The 19,457-nt window shown below is 38.3% G+C and overlaps 1 protein-coding gene across 1 annotated transcript in view; it reads right to left on the reverse strand.

Annotated features, from left to right (window-relative positions):
* Positions 1–1,209: 1,209 nt before the first annotated feature.
* Positions 1,210–19,457, reverse strand: part of LOC138173606 (netrin receptor DCC) — a 1,060,615-nt gene continuing 1,042,367 nt past the window's right edge. Inside the window, exons 29-30 of the mRNA XM_069103651.1 lie at positions 13,382–13,524; positions 1,210–1,871 (exon numbers count right to left, since the gene is read on the reverse strand). Coding sequence (XP_068959752.1) covers positions 1,782–1,871; positions 13,382–13,524 — 233 coding nt within the window. The 3' untranslated portion in view covers positions 1,210–1,781. The remainder of the gene's footprint in view (positions 1,872–13,381; positions 13,525–19,457) is intronic.

Raw genomic sequence — 19,457 nt, forward strand, 5'->3', positions numbered from 1 at the left:
CTCTGACATCAGATTTCCTTCCTGACGTTAAACTGTAAAAAAATAATCTGAATTATTACTTCTGTTATGTTGCCATTTTGCTCAAAATATTTCATTCAGGGATTCGTATATAATTACCCACCTAATAAAAGGAGCTATTAGGTTGTAAAGATCCTATCCCTTCCATGCTCTTTTAAAATTATGACCCACTCAAGCTTGAAATCAAAGGCAGAGCTGAATGGAATAATTCAGCTGAAACGTTCTTATTGGGTTTTGTAGTCGCCTAACTGATAAATATGCAAATTAGCTCCCTTTTGGTGATTCAGCTGCATAAACAGGGATTAACTCTGAATGCTGGCTGAAAATTCAGCAACTGAAAGTGTACACACAAAATGTTCTTAATTCAACCAGTTAAAAGTTGTTGATAAACACGGTAATATAAAGTTAAAATTCTAGCAGAGAATGAAGATGCCACTTGGAAACACTTCCTGAATCATGAGACACAACTTTGAAAAGGATCCATTGGATTTATGAAGTTTCATTAAGTGTCAAATGGGGCCTTTCCCTCTGCTTGCATGGAGCTCAACACAGCAACAGGCCTCAGTGATCACCATTGGCCATGTGTGGCTGGGTCCAGTTGTTTCAGTGACCTGTCAGGAGAATCAGGAAGGACCCAAGGAGGCAGTCCTCGTGAGTGAAGAACTCTGCCTTTGCTTTCTTCAGGTCTGCACTTCAACAGTTTGCTGTTTCTGACAAGGAGTGAAGAGATCACTGGTATCCTTGCCAGGCAGAGTATGAAGTCAGCCATCTCTTGGGGAAGACAGAGTCTCTGGGGAAGAGAGAGGAACCTCAGTCCTGCCTGGGCGCCAGAAGGAGGATGGCCTTGGTGAAGCTTTGAAATGTCATCACAGTGTGGTATGGCCCCAAAGCCACCCATTTTGAAAAGTGTTCTATTACAAGCTTAAGCTCATAATTACTGTGTGTCTGAGAAGATTGCATATTGTATCCTCTTTCCAAAAATGCACTGTAGCTGGCAGGATGCCACCCATTGAAGATTTTTTATGTTTCTATTCTCTGTTCTCCAGACATAAATGCTAACCAAGAGTGGATATACAAATACTTGAGGAAGATGGGTGAATTTTTACAGCCACTTGCTAATACCCACCACTTGTGCAAGATGAATGACTGAGTTATAAAACAATAGGCATTCACTGTCTCTTGTTTGTTTTTGTTTTTTTTTGTGCTGTTGGGGAATACATCCAATCCTTTGGTGCTGTGTAATAAGAATTTCCCAGGGGTGTTTTGTGGTTGAAAGTAAAAGACAAGTGATCTCCACTGATTTAACCATGACATGGAACAGGCTTAAATAATGCACTTGCATGTTGTAATGTTAGACTGACACATTTAAAAAACAAAACCAAACAAAGCCTACAGAACTGCAGGCCGCGGTTATGAGAAACAGATGCATTATTTATGAGAATATAGTCACTGTGTGGCTAGCTGATCAAAGTCAAGGGCCAGAGAAACTCTAGAGACTTTAACTTTGATCTTGCTGTGAGACACTCCTTTGTTGCTGATGTTGCTGTTGTTGTCTCATTTTGAGAACTCTGAGATGCACGATGGGCATTGGATGGGTGGCATGTACTTCTCCAAACCACTTGAGGATCTTCCTTTAACTAGGCAGTACTGGGGATAAGGTGATGTGTTTTGTGTGTGCAGGTGTTTGCGGGCACATCATTCTGTGAATGAAATCCTGATATGCTGCATTGTCCCGGATAATCCACCTCCTCGATTCACAACTTTTAGAAGGCCGAGCCTGTGATGGCATTGAGTTGCTTCATCAGCCCTTCCAAACTTGCCATTTGTTCACTCAAATCGTCTTGTTCATATACCTGTGAAAAGACAGAAAACAAGTCATCAGTGCGTATTATAGTTACTATGAGATATAGAATGTCTAGTCCTATACAATTAACTGTGTCCCTGCAAAAGCACCTGATAACCTTTTATCATAGGACCATAGATCCATAGACTCAGAAGCTCTATAATGCAACTACCTGGCATTGCAAATGAGAAAATCAAGACTCAGAAAGTTAAGTGACTTGTTCAAGGTCATACAGGTAGGAGAGATTTGAACCCAGGTCACCTGACTCTAGGGTCAGTCTTCTTTCCTTGACTTCATGCTGCTTCCCTTAGAAAAGTTTTAGTCAGGAAATTACCTAAAGCTACCATGCATAGATACAATGTGATGAAGAGATTCTTCAATTTATATATGACCGGAAGTGAAAAGAGACTTTGTAGAAAGTCCACAGGGAATCTTTAAACAGAGGTTAAAGTATCACTTTGGGTGGCTATAGCAAAAGGGACACATAATCAGATGGGGGTTTGGACCAGACCAGTGATGTCAAACTGAGACAGAAACTGGACACCACTAGACTATACATAATTATGCCTTGTAGGCTGAATATTGACTTAGAAAATTACAAACTAACATCTTCTATGTTCTACTGTATTTTTATTTATTTTGCTAAACATTTCCCAACTACATTTTAATCTGGTTCAGGCTACAATGGGAATGTCATGAGTTACACTGTGGCTGCCATATGTTTGACACCTCTGGGTGTCTGGATGCCCTCTGAAATTCCTTCTAGCTCTGATTTTGTGATTTCACATTTGGTAGTATTTCACAGTAATGATTTATATTTAATTTCTTTTCTTTTTTGATACAATATGGGCTATTTTAATTTTAAATAGTTTGCCACTAAGCAAAATTGGTTCTCCCAGAGCTGGGAATGTTTACAGATAGAACTGTTAAATATCAACCTGTAGTAAATCACAACTCACATTCATAGCTTGGTCCCCTAGAAAGATGATTCCTATTTTAGGTTCAAAGATATAGTCTGAGATTCTTCATACCTAAAACTATAACTTATGAGTCCCTACTCTTGTGCCTACTTTTAATAGGTAGCCCATAGATATAGTTAGCTCAAACAAAAGACATTTATTACATGGCATTGAACAGTGCTTGCAAAAATTTCCCTTCTCTTCCCCCCTTCCCATGCCATAAACCTAGGATGTATATTTCCATAAATATACACATTAGTTAGAAGACTGGTCACATCCATAGAGTAAATTGGTGATGAGGTTAACACACAGAACATAAGTAGTTAAAACAACTCATGCCTCTAGTATTACAAGCCCCCAATGTTATTTATCTTCTTAGAGTATCCTCATATTGTTTCCCTCCTACCCCCAATTCAAGATGTCTTCAGGGCAGATCATTCACATGAGTTCCTTGGGCCTGATCTTCTCTGCTGCTCAGCTCCTAACTGCCAGGATGAATTTATTCTTAAATATAGCTGACTCTTTTATGTGCTGCTAAGGGTCACGCTATTCAGAGATGCCTCCATACACTGCCTCTATTTTGCCTTGAACCCTGACAGGTGCAGTGTCCCTTAATGGGTAGATAGTTTTGCTACAAAGTGCCAATGATGGGGTACCTGGGGTCTAGATCAATTTGTGAAACCAACTTGTAAAACCAGTCTGTGAAGTTGTAACTGCAATTTGCCCTTTCCCACCCTCGAGCTCTGCCCCTTCTCCCTATCCCACACTCCACCTAGGCAACACCCTGTGACCCCTTTGTTCTTACTTAATCTCTTGATTTCTTCCCAGGCCTGGCCCACACCCTCCTTTGTCCTTGCCTTTTGTCTCCTTCCACCTGGCCCAAATCTTATCTAAACTCTCTATTCACATGCTGCTCCTCTTGGTCAGCTCTGACCTTTGTCTATGCACTGAGGCCCCTCCCGTCAGGCCAGCCCTGACAATGGCAGCCCTACCCTTTAAAGGTAAAAGCCTGTACCCCTCTCAGTCACAGGTCCCCTAAAAGACTCCTGCCTGCTTGGTAACAATAAACTTCTACCACTCTCACTCCAATTAAGCCTGAGACCTTGAATTCTTTCCAGACAATATTGCAGGTTTTCTGGTCTTAGATAAGATCAGAATTCCTGCTGAACCTATTGGGATCCGTCCCCCATCACCTTGGGTTATGAAAGTGGGAGGATAGACAAATTCCCTTCCTCTGCTAACTCAGATGAGGCTACAAGGGAAAAGATAAAATATGATCTCCCCTGAAGAACAGGTATTTATTTTGTTTTTTTCTATCTATTTTTTTCATAGCTGTGTCTGCTCTAGATTATAGACATCAAACTCCTTAAAGCTATTCCTTACCTTGACTTTGGAGAATGTTTATTTATTGTTGTTGTTGCTTTTAAAGCCATCAATGGCAAGGCCTACCTTTGGCTAGTGAAGGGCTAGCTATTCTCTAATTATATCAAAGATAACTTCATAGGCCATAAAAGAGTAACAGAGTGTTCACACTCTATCCTTCATTTAACAAAGGAACATCTTATTGTTTTTATTATTTGCCCTTTCTGTGATCTCACCGACTGGAGAATGTGTGTAGGGGCATCAGTTGAAGTACCCTGTCTGATAAAATCCCTTCCCACTCTAAATGCGCTATAAATTTAGGGCAAGCCATCCTTCACTTGGGTAGCTAGAGGGTGCAGTGAATAGAGTGCTGGGCCTGGAGTCAGAAACAATCACCTTTCTGAGTTTAAATCTGTCCTTAGATACTAGCTATGTGACCTTGGGCAAGTCACTTAATCCTGTTTGCCTTCAGTTCCTCATCTGTAAAAAAATGAGCTGGAGAAGGAAATGGCAAATCATTCCAGTATCTTGGCCAAGAACATGACAAATGGGGTCCAGAAGAATTGGGTGTGTCTAAAAGAACTTAACAATAATATCCTTCAATACTTTAATGATATACTTTGGGTAGTATGGATATTCCCTCATTCCTTCCTCTAATGCAGGTCATAACTGCTCTATAGAGATTTAGTATAGAAATTCCAAGGATTTCTGTGGCTGAAAAATTCAACCTAGTATTGAGCTTGTTTGAATTTAGCTATGCTAATCCTCTGATAACTGTTTGTTACTTGACTCAAGGACAAGGACTCTTAGGAAAGAATAACTCCCACATATATCACATTTAAGATATAAAAGATAATTTTACCTATAATCTTGTGACCTAAATAAAACAAATATTAGGATTCCAGGACTCTGACATTTCACAGAAAAAGAAGCTGAGCATGGAGATCACGATCACATAACTGGTATTTGGTGAAAGTAGAATTCAACTCTAGGTCTCTTGGTCTGAAAGGTGGATTTTTTTCCTCTTTATCAGGAAATTTATAGATATCTCCCAAATTCCCTAGGCAATGTTTAACTGAGGTATTAAATTTCTAGCAGATGTTAAACATCATTTCTTCTACTGAAATCAACAATGACAACTGAAATGCCTATGTAGATGGGCTCCATAGATATACTATGAGGCATGGTCCTGCTTTTTCTAAATTAGGATTTGTCATTAACTAACTAACTGGCCTCAGATACTTACTGGCTGTATGACCCCGGGCAAGTCACTTAACCTCAATTTCCTCATGAGCTGGAGAAGGAAATGGTAAATCACTCAAATATCTTTGCCAAGAAAATATGACTGAAACAACTGAAACAACTGACAAAAACTGTGAAGTTGAGCCATCACTTGAATTCTCTGTGATTACATTCCCTTCTCTGCAAAATATCAAAGTAACAACACTGCCCCCCATGAATTGTGAGGATATTGATTTTTTAATATATCAAAATCAATGAACAAACATTAAGTAAATACCTACTATGTGCTGAGCATTGTACTTGGCCTTAGAGATATAAAAACAAAAGTTAGAGCATCTCTACCCTTAAAGGATTTACGTTCCATCGTGGAAAACAATTCATACACACAAAAGCAAATATGAAATATACACAAAATCATGATGGGGTAATTTTGGGGAAGTGGGGATAGGGTGGGATTGCACCATCTGGGGAGGAATTAGTGAAGACCTGGGATAAGAAGACACAGTTGGGTTTGAGCTTGAGAATCCACATTTAATTGGTGTGAGCACTTAATCTACTGACCCAGACAATCTTTTATTAGACAATGACAGAATGTTAAGCAATGGAAGAGAATTTAGAGATCCCCTAGTTCAGTTTCTCTTTCTACAGTTGATGAAACTGAAGCCCACAGGAGTTACATAACTTGACCTTGGTCAAATAGCTCTCTTAAATTTAAGAACCAGGGCCCCAGACCCCATTTTTAAGGGGCAGCTATGCGGTACAATGAAGAAAGAATTAGACTTGGTTTCAGAAAGACTTGAACTCAAATCTTGCCTCAAATTCTCTCTATGTGGCCTTGGCCTAATCTTAACCTTTCAGTCTCAGTTTCCTCATTTGTGAAATGGGGATAATAATGGGATAAAGCTGCAGCAATTCACGAAATCATTTACCTAAGATGTAAATGGGTTGAGCATTGTATCAGTGAAACTACACTCACATTGCTTAAGTCATAGAGCTTTTGAAGTAATGAATTATTATTTATATCAATTGATGTCCTAGAATGAAAAGTTATGCCCATATTCATCATTTGTGCAATGCCTCTGCTGTCACACGTGCTCATGGCTTCACAAAGAATATTTGAGTTGGAAGGCAGATTAAAAGGTTACTAAGTTTGACCTCTGTTTTCAAAGCATAGGGAAGGAGGTTCCTTGATAATTACCACTAATCCTTTAGGTATACTTAGCAAATGATTGAAGCAGTATCTGTGTGCTTAGATTATTTCTGTGTGACAAAGAACACACACAGACAATAGTATGATGAATTTGTATTAAACCATCCACAGTCACTTAGTTCATTCTGTGACCAAAGGCAGCTGTCTTGGTTTTGAGGTGCTTTTCATGGCCATCAGTCAGAATAATGCTACCTGGGGATAATCAACCTAACCTTGGCCTCAATTCTAGTGTGAACTGTTCAAGTGACCTAACCAGCCAAAGACCATTAAATAGGATATTTTGGTGCAGGAGGGGGTCTGATCAGGAAACTTCTGAATGAGTCTTCCAATATACAGAACCTGAATCTTTGTCATAAATTGGCATTTCCCTTGGAGATAGACATGTAATATTGTTGCAGGCATATTTTGCCTGGTAAATATATAAAAATTGGCTCACCTTTGATTTCAATGTTTACCATTAACATTTTCTTCATTACTTCCTTAATTTTAAACAACCAATAATACATCAAGCCCTGATTTACCAATTCACCAATTTGAGAGGTGTCAATGCTCACAAGGAAAATTTAATAACTGGCAGAGCTGATATGAGCATAATGCTGATTATAGCTCAGCACTGATAGCCCTACACTTTGGGAATGACATTATTCACTTTAAAATGATGTGTCAGCTCCTGATTGGTCCTCATGCTTCCCCATGACTGAGAGGAGAGAGAGTAATTGTTGAAGTTGATTCAACACTGAACTAAATGAAGGAAACTATATTTTGCTAAACAGTACCATAAACAAGGAAGTAATGTAAACATTTTTATAGCAAGTTTCTCTGATAAAGATATCATATCTCAAATATGTAGGGAACTGAGTCAACTTTATAAAAATAAGAGCCATTCCCCAATTGATAAATGATCAAAGGCAGTTTTCAGAAGAAGAAATCAAAGCTATCTGTAGTCAAATGAATTAAAGCTCTAAATCACTGTTGATTAGAGAAATGCAAATTAAAACAACTCTGAGGTACCACCTCACACCTATTAGAAAAATAACATTACAGAAAAGGAAAATGACAAATGCTGGAGGGGGTGTGAAAAAAAAATTGGGACACTAATGCACTTCTGGCAGAATTGTGGATTGGTCCAACCATTCTGGAGAACAATTTGGAACTCTTCCCAAAGGGTTTTTGATTCAGCTATATCATTTCTGGGTCTGTATCCCAAGAAGATCAAAGAAAAAGGAAAAAGGATATATGTGTACAAAGATATTTATAGCAGCTCTTTTTTTCAGCAAAGAATTGGAAATTGAGGGAATGCCCATCAATTAGGGAATGGTCAAACAAGTTGTAGTATATGATTGTGATGAAACAGTATGTGATAAAATGATGGTCAGAATGGTTTTAGAAAAACTTGGGAAGACCTATATGAACTGATGCAGAGTGAAGTGACCAGAACCAGAAAATCGTTGTACATAGTAATGGTAATATTGTAACAATGATCAACTGTGAAAGACTTAGCTACTCTGATCAATATAATGATGCAAGTCACTTCTGAAGTAGTCATAATGAAAAATGCTATCTACCTCTAGAGAGAGAACTGATAAATTATGAGTACAAATTGAGGTGTACTTTTTCACTTTATTTTTCTTGCTTTTTTGGTCACATGACTAACATGGAAATAGGTTTTGCAAGATTTTGCATATATAATTAACATGATATTGCTTGCATTTTCAATGAGTGGAAGAGGAGCTAGAGGGAAGAAGAGAATTTGCATCTCAAAATAAATAATAAATTAGAAAAACAAAACCATGAACAACAACAAAAGAGATGGAACCAAGACCTCCCTTGGTGGTCTATAGGGGAAATATAAAAGATCACACCTTCTCTCTTGGGTCTTCCCTTGCTTGGACTTCCAGAGAGGGGCTGTGCTCTTCTCCCTGTCTCAGTGGCAATGGTAGCTACAAACATGTACAATGAGAACCCGTGTTTGCTTAAGTGAACCCGAGTCCCTGGCCCCTGTCTTCTGCTTTCCATTGTCTTCTCTAAGAACAAGACAGTGACCAGCAATCCTAAGGAATGAATGGATGTTTCTAGCTCAAGCAGCAGCCTCTGTGAATTTTGTGAATTCAGAAATTTCAGAGCTCATTGTCAACTGACCACTTGGACATTATTGTCAGAATACCACCATTTTTCAGAGAACATTGCCATCACCAAAATGATTCTTCAGAGGAAGGTCTAAAGAGAGCCCAGGCCACAGTCCCATTGGATAGGATATCTGCACCCTGAGGGTTGCTCAGGAAGTACAGATCTGAGGTGAAAGAACAACATATACTAACGATTTGCTCAGCAGTCTCACAAAATTTTCTCATCACCTAGGAAAGTATAATGACTCTAAATGGCATTTGAAATGTTTTGTATTTCTGAATTTCTTAACATGTGTTTTTGGAAAGAAGGAAACAAGCATTTATTAAGCACCTCCAGGCACTGGGCTATGAGCTTTAAAATATTATCTCATTTGATTCTCACAACAACCCTGGGGGAGGTAGGTGCTGTTATTATGCCCATTTTTCCAGGCAGAGGCTAAAAAGGGATCACACAATTAGTAAATGGCTGATGCCTGATTTTTTAACGTAGGTCTTTCTGACTCCCAGTTCAGAGTTCTATTCACTCTGACACCCACTTGCCTTTTGCATTTTATTCTGTCTTAATGATTTGCTGTGGTGGAGAAAATAATCCTCAATCTTATAATTTTTTTTTTTGCATATTTAGATATTTACATTTTACATAGAATACATTTTCTAGGTGGCTAGGTGGCACAGTGGATAGATTACTGGGCCTGGATTCAGAAAGACATCTTCTTGAGTTCAAATTTGGCCTCAGACAATAGTTGTGTGACTCTGGGCAAGTATTTTAACCTTGTTTTCCTTAGTTTTCTCATCTGTTAAAAGAACTGGAAAAGGGAATGGCAAACCATTCTGGTATCTTTGCCAAGAAAATCTCAGATGGGACCCCAAATGGGGTCACAAAGAGTCAGAAACAAGTGAACAACAAAAACATTTCTAGAAGGGAGTCTATTAATCTTTATATGTATATATGTATGTGTATGTGTATGTGTGTATATACACACACATATACACATACATACATACAAGTCTTCCAGACTTCAGGCCCAGTGGCCTAACCACTGCTCCACCTAGTGGTGGGTACAGGTCCATTTCCTCATCTATAAAATAAACTGGAGAAGGAACCAAGATGGGGTCCAGAAGAGACGGACATGACTGAAATGACTGAACAGCAAAAGGAAATGTCACTTCCAAGTACTATGCTAATTACTCTATATTTATTAGAACTAGGTGACAGAGTAAAGTGTTGAACTCAGAACCGAAAGCCTTGAGTTTGAATCCTACCTCAAATACTTAGTGGGATGACCCTGAGCAAGTCACTTAACTTCTGTCTGTTTCTTCACTACTAATGAGAAGAATAATAACACATTCATAGAGTAGTTGTGAGGATTGAATAAAATAACATCTAAAGGGCTTTGCAGACATAAAAGTACTGTTTAAATGCTAGCTATTCTTATTAGGGTTAACTTTTGGTAAGAAAGCACTATTTAATGTGTCATGTCATGAGATACTTCATAAACAGATCTCTTCTCTGCATTGCAGAACAATATCAGAACTTGGCTCAAACTCCTTGAACAAAACAAGCATAAAGCTAAATAGTGTGGTATAATCATGCCTATGACTTCTAACTCCAAACCTTTCCTTAAGTGGTTCATATGGACACATCAAACTCATAAGCAATGCTGGTGGTAAGAGCCAAGAAATTCTTTCCTGGTCTATTGCAGATGTGCTTTATTGCTTCTAATACTTCTGACACCATATTCTTCAATTTAAATGGATAATTTAAACAATAAGCATCATAATCCATTTAGGAGAGAGATGGAACAATCTGATATCTGTTATTGTTGCTATTGATGTGCAGTAGTTAGCTGTATAGAATGCTGGACATGTAATCAAAGACCAAAATTCCCATCCCACATCCCTCATCCTACCTGAGACCAATATTGACTATAGGACTTGCACAACTCACTTGACCACTCATTGCCTCTAGAACTCCCTGGAGCTTAGGTCATTGGTAAAAGATGGGTTATGTCCATCTTAGTGAAAGGAGATGCCTCACCCAGGGTTCCCTATGCTGATTGACAAAAATTACAGTTCCTTATAAAATTCCTGTGCTTTATTATTATTAAAAGCAATTGGGGTTAAGTAACTTGCTCAAGGTTACACGGCCAGTTATTTCTGGGTGTGGTGTTGAGTGTCTGAGCCTGGATTTGATCCCCAGGTTATCCCAACACTGGGGCAGGTGCTCTTACTCGCTGAGCCACCTAGCCACCCCTAAGCAATTGGGGTTAAGTAACTTACTCAAGGTTACATGGCCAGGTGTTTCTGGGTGGGTGCTAAGTGTCTGAGCCCGGATTCGATCCCCAGGTCATCCCGATACTGGAGCTGGTTCTCTTACTCGCTGTGCTACCTGGCCACCCTGATGAAGACCTTTTTTTTTTTCTTTTTTTGCTTTTTGGAGGGCAATTGGGGTTAAGTGACTTGCCCAAGGTCACATGGATAGTTTTTGTGTTAAGTGCCTAAGGCCGGATTTGAACTCAGGTCCTCCTGACTCCAGGGCTGGTGCTCTATTCACTGAGCCACCCAGCTGCCCCACCTGTGCTTTATTATTAGCTGGCATTTTTATAGTTCTTTACATTAGTTAAGTGCCTTATGTACATTTTCTCATTTGAAATTTATAATAGTCCCGGGATGGAGGTATTATTATCATCATTTTACAGATGAGGAGACTGAGGATCGTGATGGCTAAAAGATTTGTCCATGATTACACAGCTTAGGAAGATTGGATGTAGATTTCCAGCTCAAATCTTGCTGTTTCTAATATTCTATACACTACATCATGGCCAAGTAAAAGCCCTGGGGATGCAATGTATCATCATGTTCTGCTTCAATTAGACTATTTTGTAAAAAGAAAAATAAAAGTTGGCTCTGTTGCCCACAACTTGCTATGTATCAGAAACTAATTACTCTTTCATAGTGCTGTGCTATGTCGATATTATTTGCATGCTTTGCAAAATCAGCATCTGTGCACACAGAGAACAGAAGTTGTTAGAAAGTTTGGCTGTTTGTTTTCATTCTATGATACATGTTGGAATAAGATCCAAACGAAATGGTAAAACATAATTCAAATTAGGTTTTCTTGTCTTTTTTCTTCTCCTCCAAAATCTCTTTTTCTCTCCCAGCAGATCTGACTTCCTTAGACCTTTAAAATTATCTTTTTTTCTGTCTGAAATCTATTCTAAAATACTTTATGCTTTTCTAAATACCAATCTTGGGTTTCTGTAAGCATAACCTTCTTTCATCTTTCTCACAAAACATTTTGTTTCTCTAGCTTTTTATTTTTATTCATTCCCTTCATCTGTTTTCACTTCCTTATTTTCTCTTATTTTCTGACAATTACTTTTTGTTTGTTTCTTTCTTTTCTGGGGAAATAACACTCCCCCTTCCCTCTTCTATTTCCATTTCCTTTTCTTCTATTTTCTTGATATCGCTGTTGTGTCTCCAATATTCCCCCTCAGTCTCTATCATTCCTTTTTGTCTTGCATCTTTTCTCATTCTCAGCCACTTAGTTCTAACAATTTCTGATGATTCAGGAAACATTTACACACGTGAGTCATTAAAAAGCAAAACATATGGCTGAATCCAGATATTCAGCTGAATATTTTGAAAAGAAATACAGGGAAATAATTTCTTACCTGCTTTAAAAACAGCTATTAAAAAACAGTTTTGACTAAATTAATTTGGGGGGGATGTATAAGTGTATTTGAGTAGTTAGGTAGTGCAGTGGATACAGTGCAATGTCTGAAGTCAGAAAGACTCATCTCTGAGTGTTCAAATCTGGTCTCAGACACTTGGCTGTGTGACCCTGGGCAATTCACTTAACCCAGTTTGTCTCTGCTTCCTCATCTCTAAAACAAACTGGAAAATGAAATGGCAAACCACTACGAGAGTATCTCTATCAAATGGAGTTATGAAAAGTCAGATATGACTGAAAAATTACTGAACAACAAAAAGTGATACAGTAAATAGAATGTTGAACGTGGATTTAGGAAGATCTTTAGTTCAAATCGAACCTCAGACAGTAGCTTTATGACTGCGAGCAAGTTTACCTGTCTTAATTTCCTCATCTGTAAAATGAGAATAAGTAAGAGCACTTGCCTCCCATGTTTATTCTGACAGTAAAATGAGCCAATATTCGTAAAGCACTTTGCAAACCTAAAAGTGCCATATCATTGCTAGCTATTGTTGCTGCTAAGTAGAAATCCTTTTTGTTGCAACAATTTTTTTTTGTTGAAAACCATCCCCAAAGACCATAATTAGTATACTTCCCTGCCTTAATAGATAGGAAATAAAGTTTAAAATTCTACTTTTTAAAAATAGTTAAGATCTCGTAGGGGGTTAGAATTAATTAATCTTCAAAAATATCATTGGCCATGGTCCTAGAGATATAGATGTGGAAGGTAAAGAAAATTAGGTTGAAGAACTTTATTCAGTCCCTTGACTTAAAAAATAAATTCTCAAAATGAATTTATATTATAGTCATTTGACTTCTCTTCTAATTGTCAAGCACGAGTCTCTTTCCTTGTGGTTATACTGCAATCCAGTAGATGCCATTATTTAGGCTGACAAAAAATATCCTTACGCTGGCTGGATCCTCCGGCTGCTTGTGGCTTTCTTCAGACACTTCCGGGGCTGTGGGTACTGACACGGGAAGCAAGGGAGACCGAGCCTTTCCTGCTAATCCAAGGGAAGCTGTTTTCACATGAGTCTTGGTCAGGGTAGGACCTAGGAGAGAAGCCACACAGAGGTATAGTCTATGCACATCACATATTGCAGAATAATCTTAAGTGTACAGGTCAAACCCTGCTAGATGGGGCTAGTTTTACCTTATTGGTCATTCTGTAAAGACAGAGTCTAAGTCTAAAAGCAGGCTTTAAAAAATGTCTTTCGAAAGGGAGGCTAACACTGATTAAGCTGCTCTTCAGTAGATGAAAATTCTCCAGTCAGAAGTAATTAAAAGTGGACTTCAAACCCCACCAAGGGCTGCCTGGAATCTCCAAGTTGTTCATCAGGCCCCATGGTGTCAGGTGAGCTCATTCCGCTGACTTGCAGCTCAAGGCCGGAAAGCTGCGTGCCCAGCTCCCTAGATTAGTACCTGAATTGTGCAGATCTCTAGGTAAGAATGATGGGGTGGGAAGGATAGTCGGCCTGGCTCTAGGAATGGCTTTTGGATGATAACACTGAAACAGTCCCTTGTGGCCAACTTAGCACACATTAAAGATTGCATCCTTAATTCTTTCTGAAGAGCCGAAGCCCAAGCCTGCTCTGATTCTCTCAGGAGCAGGTTCTAATCTATGACACTCAAGAAAGGCATTGTTAAGTACATCCTAAGTGACATTCTTCTACTAGGTATAATAATAGCTCACTGATCCTGGGCATGTGGAATGAATCACAAAACTTTTAATTTGCTAAATTTGATTCATTCCATAGGAACACTGATTAAGTACTTAATGTGCACAAGGCATCTTGAAAGTTGATATAGTAATAATACAAATATTGCTTTCTATTAAACAACACATACATACATACATATGTTTTAACCATTTGAGTGTTGTTCACTATGTCATAATTTTTTTTTCAGCTGTAGCAAGTTATAAAATACAAGTGGAAGAATAGTGGAGAAGAAAAATTTCATTGTTTACAGGTATGTACAAAGCATTTAAATAATGTCATGCAAAGTAGGATGTTCCCAAGACAGAGGGAATGAATCAGAAGACTTAAAGAACAAGTAAGACAATTAGCAAGTATTTCCTAAGGGCCTACTATATGCCCAGGATTATACTAGGCATTTTGGAGGATATCGAATATTTCTTATAAAATTTTATTGCTATTTATAGGTCATAGAATCCTCAGTCTAGATTTGGAAGGGTCCTCAGAGGTGTCCAATGCGGTCCAATCCTTCTAGTATAGTCATTTAGTCTTTGGTTTCTTCTCTCTGACCATTTTCTCCACAAGCGGAAACCTTTTGACAAAGACCATGGCTTGGAGAAATTTTTGCTTTGGGGCGCCCACTCTTGGGACTGATTTTACTTTATTATTTTTGTTCAGTCCTGTCCAAGTCTCAGGTCAGATTTAAACCCTGGTCTCCCTGACTGCAGGACCTGTGCACTATCTACTGGACCACCTAGCTGCAGTTGATGACTGCCTCTCTCAGAACATTGTTTGAGGGAGATGGCTGAGTGTATAGAGCCCAGGTGCTAGAGTCAGGAGAATGTGAGTTCAAACACTAGATGTGTGACCCTGGGCAAGTCACTTAACCCCAATTTCTCCTAATCCCCACAAAAGCAGGGTTTCAGGAAATGTACTCTAAGCATTTTTCAGACTTGAGGTCCTCTCATTTCCCCACAACTTCTAGAGTTATGAATCATGAGCAAATCAAAGCCATTGCTCCTGGATGGAAGATATTTGTCCTAGCCACCATCCCTTTAACTCAAAGTATCTTTCCCTAGCCACCTCTCTCCCAAAACTCCTTGAGGGCAAGGATTATCTTTTCTTTTGCATTTCTGTGTCTAGTACTTAGTACTTGGTACTTGGCCCATGGTAGTTGGGGGTCAGGCAGTTCAGTCCTGTTCATCACTTCATTACCCCATCTGTGGTTTTCTTGGCAAAGATATTGGAGTTCTTTACATTTTTTTTCTCCAGCTCATTTTACAGATGAGGAAATTGAGGCAAAGAGGGATAGTGACTTGCTCAGGGTCACACAGCTAGAAAGTGTCCAAGGTTGTATTTGAACTCAGTTCTTCCTGACTTCTTACACTCCATCCATTCTGCTACCTAGCGGCCCCTTGGCACATGGTAAGCACTTAATAAATGTCTTTTCATTTATTCTTTAATTCATTCATCTAGAGCTGAAAAGAATCTTGGAAGTCATTGAATATAGCTTGTTTTTAAAACTGAGGCCATTGAGGTGAAGTGACTTGCCCAATTTCACCCTACTAATAGGTGTCAGAGGTGGGATTAGAACCCAGATCCTATGAGACCATAGCTTGTGCTCTTTCTGCGGGACTGGGATGGCTGTTCTCAATGAATATACAATCCCATTGGAGAAGGAAGAATTATGACTCTGAAATAGAAAACACTGAAGAGATAAGCTGGGCATGAACTAGATATTATACTGGACCAAAGGTTCACTAACCCAGGAATCCTGAAGTAACTCAGCAAAGGAAGAATGCAACAATTCCATTCCTTGCATTTTTTTTCTGATTAATTAATTTATTTATACAATGGAATATAATGGAAACAGCTCTGGCCTAGGAGTCAGGAAATAGATTTTGATTCCAGTTCCCACATTTATTTGCTGTGCCATTGTGGGCAAGTCACTCTATTCCTTTGGGCTTCATATGCACATTTGTAAAATGAAGGGAGTGATACACTAAGGTGGTCTTTCAGGTGTCTTCCTGCTCTGGCTATAATGACGCAAGACGGTAAAATGGTGACATACAAATGTCAATCCTGACATTACTCACAGGGTGATGAGAAAAAGCACTTTGCAAAACTTAAGGTGGACTATTTTAAATGTTAGAGCTGGACAAGACCCCAGAGATCATCTAGTAATCCAACTCCCTCCTTTGATAAGTCCCTGAGTGGATAAAACAAATTCCTGAGCTCATCAGTGGTAGAGCCAGGACCTGAGCCCAATTCTGCTACCCAATCTAGCACTCTTTCCAACCATTCCACCTTGTTCACTGATAACCTGGTTGCTTTATATGTTAGTATGATGGTCCCAAGTGAGGAGTTGTCTTCCCCTAGATAACTGACAAGGTGAAAAAATGGTTCTGGGTGGTACTGAAAGAACAGAATGACGGACACTGACTCTAGACACCACACAATCAGCAAGAAACAGCCATTTAATATTGATTACATCATTGTTTTGTGCTCGGCTGTGTGATGGACACTGGCAGGGTCACAAAGATATGGCGTCTTCTCCTAAGGAAAGATATGGTGTAAAATAACACTGGTAATGTTGTTAACTGACCTTAATAGAGCTTTTGCTACCAGCAAGTTGTTCTATTGGGGGCAGATCACTTAAATGTTCTGTGCCTTAGTTTCTACATCTCTGAAATAAGAGGTTTAACTGGAAGATCTCTAGGGACTTCCCTAATTCTATGATGCTAATTTCTCAACACATTATAATTTATGAGCTCAAACTATCAGGCACTAGACTTTAAGAGGTTTTCCTTAAGCTCTAGGAAGCATATGTTTGCAGTTTGAGGGCACCACCACAAGATGGTGATTTTAATTATTTGGGACAGATGGTCAACCTGTATGGTGATTCAGGTGACTGACACATGAAACCACCAGATGGGGGAATCCCCTACCTTAATATAGCTATAGGACATATATACAATTAAAATTACACAAACATTCTTATTAGAATATAAAATAAGATTTAAATGCAACAAGTACATGGCAACTTGCATTATTCCTACTTTTATTCAGTTATTCTCTAGTCAAATATTAGGGTTCTCAAAACTAAGAATTTGGGAATTTCTGAGCATCTATATAGTCTCATCTTCTTTCTGCAGATTCTCAGTGCTGTTTCATATTTGTGGACTAACTTGGTGCAAATGGGAGCTTGGTGATATTGAAGTCAGATCTCTTTACGTAATGGCCAATTTCAGAAGCTGCATGATGGCAAAACTTTGTCCCATTAAGTTCTTAAATCTTAAATTTTAAAGTAGGTATTTCTATGAATCCCTTCTTCCAAGAAAGGGAGTGAGTATGCTACAGTAAGCATATGCAACTTGGAATCAGAGGAACTGACGTCACATAGCCACTTTAATACTTGTGTGGCCTTGGCAAAATAGAAAAACCTTTCTTGTTTTATTTCCTTCTGGTAAAATAAGGGAGTTTGATGAGAATTCTTGGAGAGCAAAGACTCTATTTTTATTTGTAAAGAAAATTTCTCTATTGAGCACAGTGCTTGGCATGAAGCATTCATTCTAATGAAGTCCTGAGGGTATTCTATCTATGACTGTTGAATCTTTTTTCAGTCATGTCTGACTCTTTGTGACCCCATTTCGGATTTTCTTGGCAAAGATTCTGGACTGGTTTGCCATTTCTTTTTCCAGCTCATTTTGCAGATTAGGAAACTGAGGCAAATAGGGTTAAGTGACTTACTTGCCCAGGGTCACTCAGTAAGTAAATGAGACTTAGTAAGTCTATGAGGCCAGATTTGAACTCATGAATATGAGTCTTCCTAACTCCAGGCCCTGTTCTCTATCTATCTCAGCCACCTAGCTGCTCTATTCTGTCTATGGAGCTACCAAGAAATTCTAAAGGAGCTCTATACAAGTGGGAGACAAGTGAAAATTGTGTAAGAGAGTTCATGGAAGTCAGAATCTGGTTCTCCTACAAAGTTAAAAAAATAGGACTAATTAGAAGATATGTTGATATATGGAACATTAAGGAAATGTTTGCTTCTCAGTGTAATTAAACTAAACAATAGCTTCTGTGACAATTTTCTCTACTTCTAAAAGAATAACAGGAAAGTGTCCTATATTGAAAAATTACTTATTTCCCTGTATTTCAACAAATTGTATTTACATTTTAATTGGCCTAAAACATAATTATAATCAAACATAAGATCTTAATGAAGAAATGGAGCTTAGTAGAGAGGAAGAACAATAGTAAGACTGAGTTCATATCTCACCTCAAACACTTACTCCCTGTATGATGCTGGCCAAGTCATTTACTGGCTGTTTGCCTCAGTTTCCTTAAGTGTAAAATGCAGGTAATAAAAATATCTACCTTGCAAGGGTTGTTGTAAGGATCAAATGAGATAATATTTGTAAAGTGCTTAGCATGGTATGTCCTGTATAGTAGGCTCTACATAAATGCTTATTCCATTTTCTGTCCGTTTTAAAGCTGTTCTCACTGTAGTGTGATAAAAAATAACCAATATGGAAAGGTTTTATTAAGTTTATTAATTTAAAGCTTTATTAAACAGATACATTTATAACATATGTGAGAATGGCTTTTCATTTTTTAAAGACAATATTTATGTACTATGATTAGAACAAAGGCTTTCTGAGGCCAGGGGATTTTTTTTTTTAACTTGGTATGCTCAGCACTCTGCACGTCTTGTCCATAACAAATCCCCAATAAATATTTCTTCAATTAGGATGAATTATTTAGCTGATTTGGCTTGCCATTTCTAAATGCCATCACTTTTCAAAAACAAACATTGATGGGCTTTAGGATGGTAGTATGTAGAATACTAATCCAGATTCTGTCATTGAGGACCTATGCAATTTATATCGATCACTTAACATCTTTGAACCTCAATTTTCCCATCTGTAAAAGAGAGGGTTGGGTTAGAAGGTCTCTAAAGTTCATTTCAGCTCTGTTTAATATCTGTTACATTAACTTTACATATCTTAGTGCTCTGAAAGGAATAATTAATTTTCTGAGCCAGGTCTTGACTGATGAAAAAAAAAATTTCAATTAAGGAAAGTAGATGCAATGGTGAATTTTCCAATGAATTGAGTCCTAATGAGCATGCTTAAGAACGGGTTTGGGTGAATAAATTATTTAGTCTATTATAAATACCAAAATTAACTATAAACAACAAATGAAGAAAGATGCTATCTGCATCCAGGGATATAGATCTGATTTATCAGAGAACTGATAAATAGAAGTATGTATGGAATAGTTTT

The sequence above is a fragment of the Petaurus breviceps genome, unplaced genomic scaffold, assembly GCF_028583685.1.
Source record: "Petaurus breviceps papuanus isolate PSGF00001 unplaced genomic scaffold, PetGlider_PUasm1.0 129, whole genome shotgun sequence".
In the NCBI taxonomy this organism is placed as follows: Eukaryota; Metazoa; Chordata; class Mammalia; order Diprotodontia; family Petauridae; genus Petaurus; species Petaurus breviceps.